At 58.3% G+C, this 10051-nt stretch overlaps 1 protein-coding gene across 2 annotated transcripts in view; it reads left to right on the top strand.

Annotated features, from left to right (window-relative positions):
• ZFYVE28 (zinc finger FYVE-type containing 28) overlaps window positions 3603–10051 on the top strand; it is a 100359-nt gene continuing 93910 nt past the window's right edge. For both annotated transcript variants that reach the window (XM_018049829.1, XM_018049828.1), the window contains exon 1: window positions 3603–3712. In XM_018049829.1, the coding sequence (XP_017905318.1) occupies window positions 3674–3712 (39 nt within the window). In that variant the 5' untranslated portion in view covers window positions 3603–3673. The remainder of the gene's footprint in view (window positions 3713–10051) is intronic.

The following is a 10051-nucleotide window of genomic DNA, read 5'->3' as shown; positions in this document are numbered from 1 at the left end:
CTTTCTCCTCTCCCTTATGAGCTCCTAGGCACCCCTCAGCACCCCATTCACATATCGCCACCCGTGGTGAAGATGTGCGCAAGGATCGACCGTGCTAAACGGTTCTTGGGTTTCAATCTGCTGTTTCAATCACAACAAGAGTTGTGATCCAGAGACAGACCTGCTCAAAGACCACGAAGCTTTTTAAGCCTCGGCTTCCACAGGTTCTAGAATTCAACAGAGCTCAGCTCTACTGTCTCATTCCATTGGACAGTAATAGACGCCTCAGTGGCACTCATGAGGCAGGTTACCGTGGAAGAGAGCCACCTGGGCTCGGGGAGGAGGGTCAGCCTCTTCATCCCCGAGGAGCGTTTCCCGCCTGTGGGACCCACTGAGGCCCAGGCTGGGGTCTAAAGTCCTTGACCACACACTCCACCAGACCCCGGAACTGCACGGCACCATGTCAACACAATGAGGGAAATAACAGTCGCCTCCAGGGCTCACAGGGAAGTCCTGAACCTGGGCAGAAAGTCTGTGTTTATGAAAGCAATGTCAAGTATCAGTTTTTCTCCTTCCCCCGCACTGCGGTCACATTGGGGTGCTGCCCTGGGACACACTCAGCCTGGAGGGACTTGGTAAAGGGATCCCTGCTGTGCCTGATGTGGGCACTGAGAGAGCACGTGTGGATGTGTGCGTGTGCGTGGATGTGTGTGTCTATGTATGTATGGGTGTGTGTGTGTGTGTGTGTAAGTGTGTGTGTGTGTGTGTGGGGTGCATGTGTATGTATATATGTATATGTATGTGTGTGGGTGTGTGTGTGTGGATGTGTGCATGTGCGTGGATGTGTGTGTCTATGTATGTATGGGTGTGTGTGTGTGTGGTGTGTGGGTGCATGTGTATGTATATATGTATATGTATGTGTGTGGGTGTGTATGTGTGTGGGTGTGTATGTGTGTGTGGTGTGTGGGTGCATGTGTATGTATATATGCATATGTATGTGTGGGTGTGTGTGTGTGGATGTGTGCATGTGCGTGGATGTGTGTGTCTATGTATGTATGGGTGTGTGTGTGTGTGGTGTGTGGGTGCATGTGTATGTATATATGTATATGTATGTGTGTGGGTGTGTATGTGTGTGGGTGTGGATGTGTGTGGGTATGCGTATGTATATGTATATGCGTGTGTGTGTGTTTAACGGCACCTGGGCAGGAGGGCTTTCCTCCCCTCCCCTCTCCTACTGTCCTGGAGCTGGAACATTCTGAAAACAGGATGACCTGAGGTGATGATACACGTCAAGGAGGAGCAAGAGAGCCATCCAAGGCCTCCCCGTCCAGAGAGACCTGGATGGAAGCAGTGAAGGGAGGGGCAGGGTGGAGGATACAGAGAAGAGGGTCCTGGGGTGGGGAATGGGCACCCCACACCTGCCACAGAGGGCTGCCTGTAAAGGTGGACACTGGAAGAGGCACTTGCATTCTGCATTCCAACTGAAATTAGCCTAGAATCTTAGTCAAAATAGTCACAACTTTGGGTAGGAAATAGGTTTTGAAGTTCATCCAATTCCAATGCGTGCTTTTAGCACCTCAGCTTTATTTTAATGGTGTAAAACCATACATGTGGGTAAGTGACATTTAATTCCCAAGCTTATTGTTTTTTTTAATATTGATTTTAACTCCAGTAATCAGGCCGTGACTGTCTCATTTCTCAGGGAACTTTAAAGGTGGGCTGGACCAAGTCTTTTCTCATCAAATCCTTTACAGGCAGAAATGAGATTACACGAGGAGATTCAAATTCCATAATCCCATCAGACACACACTGGTTCAACACTCTCAGTCACTAGAGTGGCTTAATTGACATAGATCCCAAATGTGTGCTAATTGAAATATATTCTTTTCCTGCCTTTAAATTCTGATTAAAGCCAGTCTCCTAAGGATTTCTGCTAAATCATGCTCAGATGGCTTTGTTTAAAGTACAGACCCATGTGGCAGGTTTTGTTGGTTGCTTTTCAATCTTCTCTATTCCTTCTTCCCTGAGTACAAAACTCTGATTTTTAGTTGGGTCCATTGTTGCCTAACTGAAAGAGGACATTTCTTAGCCTTCCTGGCATCTGGGTATGGCAAGAAGCGGAAGCATCTTGGAGACTTCCAGAAAGTCTCCTTGTAAGAGATGGGCATACACTTCCTCCCTTTTCCATCTTGCTGCCTGGACTCAGGAGGTGATGGCAGGAACTTAGGAAGCAATTCTGGACAACGAGGAAACATGCAAAGATGGCAGAAGAGCAAGTTAGAGGACCCCAGATCTCCCTGATAACTTTTGAGGGTGTCATATCTCCCATGATTTCCTCCCCATGGGCCTATTTTTGGGAAACATTAATAACCTTGTCTGGGTCACTATGACGTTTTGCATAAAGCTGAACCTAATCCTAACTATTGGGCTTCCGTGGTGGCTCATGGTAAAGAATCTACCTGCCAATGCAGGAGACTCGGGTTCGATCCCCAGGGAAGAGCACCTGGATGAGGAAATGACAATCCAGTATCCCTGCCTGGATAATCCCAAGGACAGAGGAGCTTGGCGGGCTACAGTCCGTGGGGTCACAAAGAGTCAGACATGACTGAGTGGCTAAGAGACACTAGCACTTAACAGGTTCTCAGATTTTTTTTGATTGTTTTTATGGATGCAAATTAGGGCACGTTTGGGGGAAGTAGTGAATACGGGAGAATATCTTCTTAAAAAGTATATCTTGTTGAGATTATTTAAAAAAAAGAAAGCACTGTTAACTTCAATCAAGGAGTTGGGAAGAAGAGGAAGTTAGCGAAAGCAAGACGGGAAGCAAGAAAGAACTAGCCTGCAGATCTAGGGAAGTGCAGGTGGGAGGTGCCGGTGCTGAGCGGACGCGCTTTGCCTCACTTTCATGCTGCCCTACTCCGCGTACCTGTTAGGCCCCGCCGGTGCTTTGGAACCTCCCATTTTCGCCACCGACCGCCGCACAGCGGTTGCCAGGGTCGGCGGACGCGAGGGGGCTCGGGAACAGCAGTGAGTCCCGCCGCCTGCCCTTGTGCTCCGCCTGGACCTCTCTGCAACCCCTTGGGCAGGAGCGCTGCTGGGATGCAGTTGGACCTTCGTCACCTAGCAACCACTGCACGCTTCGGAGCCGTGGGCGGGAAGACTACAACCCCCAGAATACACAGCGCGGCAGATGTCGCCCCATTCAAGGGCCCCGCCTCCTCGCAATGCCCATCGGGACTTGTAGTTCTCGGCGCCGCAGGGCGCGCCGGGTCGCCGGCGAGGGAGCGCGCCTCGGGCGGGGCGCGGCGCGGCGCGCGGATTGGGCAGCCTCCGCGGCTCTCAGCGGGGCCGGGGGCTCGCAGCGCGTCGGCGCATGTGTGGCGCGAGCGGCGGTGGCCGGTGGAGGCGCGGGGTGTCAGTGAGCGGGGAGGCACCGGCGCCCCAGTGCCCGGTCCGTCTGCGCGTCTGTCCGCGGGTCCGCGCCGCGCGCCGCTCTCCGAGCATCTTCTGGCTGCGCACCTGCCCCGCGCACCTGCCGCCCGCCCGCCCGCCCGGCGCCCCAGGGTCCGCGCGGGACTCCGGCCCGGCCCGGCCCCGCGTCCGCCCCGCGCCGTACCCGGGGCCAGGCGCAGCGCTGCGGAGGTAAGGGCCGCTGAGGTCGAGCCGGGCCGGGCCGGGCCGGGCCGGCGCGGCGATGATGAACAGGTTCCGAAAGTGGCTGTACAAACCCAAGGTGAGCGCTGCCGGGCAGACCCTCTTCCCAGTCGGGACCGGCTTCTCCGCGGTGCCGCCGACACCTCTCCCGCTACTCGGCGACTTGCAAACACGGTCGCCCTCCCCTCCCCCCGACTTGAGCGGGTCCCCCCCCTACCCCGCCTGGTGCAAACCCCTCCTGCTCTTACCCTCGAACCCGGGTGCATTCGCTGCCGCGCCTGCCGGCTGCCAGTACCGGCCCCTCGTGCTTCCCAGTCGGGTCCTGCGTGTGCCCAGCTCGCACCTCGTGGTGGCCGGCACGCAGCCCGAACAGACCCCCCCTCCTACTTCTGGGTTCCGGAAAGACCTCTCCAGCCCCCCTCGCTGCAGCGGCGATGACTCCTGCGTTCCTCTTCTGCGCCCCCTCCCCGTTATCCTGGACCCGGAATGTACCTCCCACCCGCTTCCCCCTCCGCCCCTGCCTCCCCGCAATCAGAAACGGACCCTCTCTGCGTTTCCTCCAGGTTCTAGAGCGGGCCCTCATATCTGTGTCTTTCCCGGGGCCCGGAAGGACCCCTCCTTGCCTGTGTCCGGAGCGGGTCCCCATCCCACTTCCCGAACCAGGACCGATCCGCGCCTGACCCACTTGGCGTGCGTATCCTTGTCCCGTGCCCACCCGCGTGCCCTGAACCCAGGGGATGCTCCTGCCCGCCGGCGGAGGGTGAGTGCGCCCGGGGCCGCAGGCTCGGAGGGGATGGCGACGAGCTCTTCCCGGCGCGGCGCCCCTCCCTGGTCGTGGGTCGGGGTCTGGGCAGCGTGCCCCGCGCCGCCCTCGGCGGCTGCGCCAGTCGCACTGCGGGCGCTGCGTCCCTCGCAGCTCGCCCAGGGCTCGAGTTCGCTGCGGCCGGAGCTCGTCGGAGTGCGGCGGTGCGCCCGAGCCGTGCGGAATCCTGGGCGCACCCTAGACTTCCCGGGGCCTAACGCTGGGGGACCGGTGCCGCGGTAGGGCCGGGGCGCTGGGGTCTTGGCTCGGGGGCGGGGGGGGGGCGGCTGGTTCTTGGTCGGGGTGGTGCCAGTGGTCATCTCTAGGCGCCTCGGACATCCACAGTGGGGCTGAGCGACCACAGGGACATCCTCACCCCAAGGCTGACCACTTCTCTGGATCTGGGTTTTTTGCCCCCCTCCCCCACCGGAGGTCGTATCTCAGGGTCGGGGGAGGGGGCGGTGCTGAGATCTGTGGTCTCCTGGCGCTCTTTTGGGGTCAGCCGCCGTCTGTTGGAGGATGGGCACCCGAGGTCCGGCCGCGAGTTCAGAGGCCACAGGGACTCATGCGTCATCGCCCGCGGGGTCGCCGTTGGGTTGAGAGTGCCTGGGGCCACCGCTTGCTTGGCCTTGGACTCGCCCGGCGGGAATTCAGGTTCTCTCTTGCCCGTGGCGGCTGCAGCCCTGCTCCTGCTCATCTTCCCACCTCCCTGTAGGTTCGCAGCTGTGTTGGCTGCTTGCTGGGGGCACCCTGGTGCCTCCTGGCGCTGCCCCGCCGTTTGGGGCCTCCCTGCCCTTGGCTGCCTCCCGCCTAGCCCTCTTCTTACTGCAGTCCCCCCACCCCCACCCCCAGCAGCGGCTCTGATCCTCCCGGTTGGTGCTGTGTAGGTGGCCAGGGGAGGGGAGCCGCCTCTGAACACGATTTCTGTACAAGGAGTGGCTTTCTGTTTGTGTGACTTCTGTCCCCAGTTAAGGAAAAACCAAATAGACTTTCAGAAGGTCACTTTGGGGGTGGGCCCCAGAACCGTTTTTCACTGGGCACGGGTGAGACGGGACAAGGTATGGTAGTAACATTCTGCTGTCTCTGAAAACACTTTGTCAAGGATCCTGTTCCCAGGCGGGGCGGTGGAAGAGGCCTTGTTTCCAGGGTTGCTGCTGTTGCTGTTGCCCATGGGCTGCAGCACGCCACGCTTCCCTGTCCTTCCCTACCTCCCGGGTTTTCCAGGGTTGCCTGACTGTAGCATATTGTTGGAAGAGATGGGAAAGCAATGTGGACACTCTGTTTCATCGGCAGCTGAATAATTCCAGTGGCCCTCCCTGCTTCAGTTTAGGGAAAAGTCTTTACAAGTGGGAAATGTTTCTGCCCTTGAGATTGTGCCCCAGAATTGAGAGTTGAGTCCCGAGTTTTCCCTCTCTGCAGGCAGCTCTGCCCTTCCAAAGCCAGCCCTGGGGCTGGGCAGGGTCAGGTGGAGAGTTCGTGAGTCAGCCTGCGCCCGAGGAGAAGTGGAGGGGGGTGTTTCTTCTGGTCCCGCTCCTCCCCTCAACGTGGTGTCTCAGTCTGTTGTCTGACCCTTGGACTCAAGACATACCTCCATCTGAGATCTTTGTGTTTGCCCTGAGGCTGATCAGCCTGAGCGTGGCAGTCCCTTGTTGGGCTTCTGTCCTTGGGGTTAAATATCTTGATTATTTGAAGGGTTAGAGGAGGTTAGGTCACCCCAGTAGCTTTTCATTTTTCAAACCAAAGCTATTTTGGCCTTAGACTGTGAACTGAAGTTCGTGCTTTCCCTCCCTTTGGCACAAGCAGCAGTCGGTTCTGGGAGATTTCTGGGCCTGGAAGGGTTGAAGTGTTAAATGCTAGGTGTGGGGAGGTGTGTCTGAGAGAGGTTGCTGCCTGCCGTGAGGGTTTTTTCCACCATTATATTTGGATAGATATGAGAGTTTTTTCCACCATTATATTTGGATAGATATGAGGGTTTTTTCCACCATTATATTTGGATAGATATGCAATTCAAACTGAATTCTTGATTTAATCCCTGCTTTGGTTTAAAACTGAACACTGAGCTTCTTGTTCATCACAGTGCAATGGAAAACATTCTGAAACCAAAAATACTCGTTGTTCTTGTTCCGAAAGGCATTTGGAGATGCTTTAAAATATTCTTATATGATGCTTACAATTTTTGATGTCTGAATCTTGAATAGCTACCTAAGCTGAATGACAAGTCAGACCAACCTGATGTATACGGTAGTTATTTGCAGGCTCTCATTCTTCCTTCTTTATTTTCTTTAAGGTGGTCTTTTAAGCACTACTGTGGTTTTTCTCCATGGAAGGTGTTTAGGATTTCTAAGGTCTTTGCTTTTGCTTAGGGAGAAACTTCCCAAGAAAGAGTTAACTCTAAGAGCGTGAACTGTCATGGAATACCGGGTCTTCATTTTCATCAGCAATCTGCACACTTGTGTTTCCTGCTGGGCTAGAACTTTCTCCCTGTCCCTGGTGACTGGGCGGGGGGGAGGCCCCGGCGTGGGTGCCGGGCCTGACCAGAAGACTCCTGGTCTCCTTGGCCGTCAGGGAGCGGTGCTCAGGAGGCACGATTTCCCACCCTTGGGGAAGAACAGATCAGCGGGTGGGTGGTGTTGCCAGGTGGACGGGGATTCCCACGCTCCGCTGTGTGCCCCACGAGGAGCTCTCGTCTGCACCCCCAAACCATGTCTAGGGGGTGGCGTCATTAACTTTCCTTATCCCCCCTTCTTTGTGGAGAAGCAGTCCTTGTAAATACACAGCTTTCCTGAGTGAGTTTATCTGGAAACTTCCTGTCAACATTCTGGGTTCCGTTCAGGGATGAACTGGCCTTTTCCAAGAGAAGCTGAGAAGCCTGCTGGGTGTGTGCGGTTTGTGAAGGAAGCCCTTTGCGGAGTTGCGGTCTGCCTGCTGCGGGGCTGGCGGGCAGGGCACGGGGGGTTGTGTGTGAGGCTTCCCACCGTGGCTGTTGGCCCAGCCGGGTCTCCGTGGGCAGCTGGGCATCCATGGCCCCGCCTGGGGCCCCTCCCTGTTTCCAGAGTCCGGGCCCCCCGGCTGTGGGCCTTGGGCATGGCGCTGCCCGGTAGGGGCTGTCACTCTGCCCCTTGACCCCCAGGTGGAGGGGGTCCTGCAGGTATCAAACCAGCCGGCCCCAGGGCTAGGACAGCCCTGGGCTTGCATCTGCACGGCCCCCGTTGTCCACAGACATGAGCAGCCAACTTGTCCCTGGGGGCTCACCCCCGTGGTGGCCAAGAGTGAGGGCACCCCCACTGGCAGCAAAGCCTCAGGTTCAGAAGCGTGGCGTGAGGGGTCACAGTGGAGGCGAGTGAGGTGGTGGTCTTCCCGTGGCCTGAGTCCTGCCGCCCCGGACTCTGGACAGGGACGGGAGCGTGACCATGACCGTGGCCGTGGCCGCGGCCGGGCGCCCCAGCAGCATCTCTCTGTGCCCCACTCGGAGCGCAGCGAGGCCACAGACGGGCACGGACGCAGCTCCAGGGCTCCGGACGTCAATGCTGACTTCTAGCAGTGCTGACTGCTAGCTGGTTCTTTTCTAGCTGATAAATTCTGAGCATCCAGCTGCGGCTACAGCCGTCGTTGGAGCGGCAAGTCTGTCTCCCGGGAGGTGGGGGCGGAGGGAGCTGCTGGAAGGCCAGGTGGTCTGCCCTGGGCAGTGGGGGCCGGGCCGGGAACGGGGCTCCCGAGTCCCGGAAGGATGCCCGGCGGTGCTGAGTCAGAGCGCTGGCCGGGCGCACCTGTCTCTTGTCCCTGAGTTCAGAAGGCACCAGGCCCCGCCCCCACCCCTGGCTCCGGCCGCGCCCCCCAAGAACCATCCTTCTGATGCAGGCCAGCCCAGGCACACAGGAGGGCCCGGGAGTCCGCTTGCCAAGGAGGCTTGTGGCACCCACGTCGGGTCTGGTGGGGGACTCAGTAGGAAGCTCTCGTCTACTCCCCAGGCTCTGTTGCCCTTCGTCTGTGGCTACGGGTGAGGGGGGCACGTGGGGGCCGCACACGCCCAGCCTTGTGCTGCCGGCGTTGGCGGGGGGCGGGGGGGGGGGAGAGGCTGAGCTGCGTCAATTTCTGTGCCCGCTCTGTGCCAGCTCTGAGGTCATCGCTCAGGGCTCTGCGCTTTACCATCAGTGCAGCGGCCTGTTTACGGGAAGCATATGATACGGTTTCTGTTAAATGGGCGAGTCGCAGGCAGGGAGCCTGAGGCTTCGGCTAATTGCTGTCTGGCCTCGGCGTCCAGCGGGCGGTGGTGGGGTGTGGGCAGGGGGGTGGGGTGGGGGGGCCTGGGCCTTGGTGTACTGTCCCCCGTGAATGGGAAGTGCGTCGAGTGATTCCGTTTGCCCCCTGCTGGAAGGCGGGTGACGTCAGCAGGGCCTCTCGCTCAGACTGCCTGGAATCCCCAGAGCACCAGGCAGGCTAGTCCTGGCCGCGTGCAGGTGCCCGTGCGTGACTGGGCGGTCATCTGCCGGTTTCGGAGGCAGAGTCTTGTCGGGGCTGATAAGCTCGAGCAGCCTCGGCCCTGCAGGGTTGCCATGTGGCCACAGAGGTGGGCACAGGTGAGCTGATTCCAATTCAAAGAAACATCTGCAGTGTTGTGGGTGTCGGGATCCCTCCCGTGTTTACCGCCCTCGGTCTTTGCTGCCCGCCTTGGCTTATGCGTCTCCACAGTGCTGAAGCCACAGATGGGGTGGTAGGCACCTCACTGCCCCGCCCCCCCAGCCCTGCCTGCAGTGGGGGGAAGAGACCAGATAGGTGGAGTCTGAGGGGGCCATCTCTGCCTGAGGCTCACGGTGATGGCTCAGGAAGCGACCTCTGCCATTGTAGGTGGAGCTCGCGGGCAGGGTCGGAGGTGCGGGGTTGAGACAGAGCTCTGTGTGGGGGACTTTGTCGGGTCCCAGAGGCCCGCATGGCTGCTGGGTACTGCTGCCGGGTCACTCTGAGAATGAAGCTTCTCGACAGGTGCCCCTCTTCCTTTGGGTGCTCAGCTTTGGGGAGGAGACCCTGACTTGCTCTCCGGCGTCCTGGGGTCTGGTTACCTTCACCCTCCCCGGTGGGAGAGACGCTGCCTGCTGTTTGGGTACCCCTCCCAGGTGAGAGTCCAGGGGCTTAATTTCAGCCAGTGTGGGCCTCTGTGGGGTCCACCGTATCAGGCCTGACCCCAGACCTCCTGAGCTATCATCCCGTGGAAGTGGCCCGAGTCCCCGTTCCCTTGGCTGGAGGCTCAGGACCCAGTAGAGGACCCCAGAGGCGTGGGAAAGGGAAGGAGTCCGGCCCGGGGGCTGGGCGTGAACGATGCCTTGGGGTAGGTCTCTGTTGCTGAAGGCTCCGAGGCTTTGGGGGCGCTGGTTAACAATTAGATCATCCTAATGCAGCCTTTCTTACACGTGAGGTTAACTTGCTGGAGCTATCACAGGGGCTAGGATTGAACTTAGGTCTCTCTGACCCCAGGCCTGGAGCCCATATGCACCCCATCCTGAGCGGTGCCTTTCCTGCAGGAGTGAGTTGTAACTGTCATCGGTTTTTGCGTGAGTCCCATTTGGTGAAACAATTACTTTTGTACTTTTTACACTTGGATTGCAAAGGAACTTGGGTATT

This window comes from Capra hircus, chromosome 6 (assembly GCF_001704415.2).
Source record: "Capra hircus breed San Clemente chromosome 6, ASM170441v1, whole genome shotgun sequence".
Lineage (NCBI taxonomy): Eukaryota > Metazoa > Chordata > Mammalia > Artiodactyla > Bovidae > Capra > Capra hircus.
This window is presented reverse-complemented; position numbering and strand designations above follow the sequence as displayed.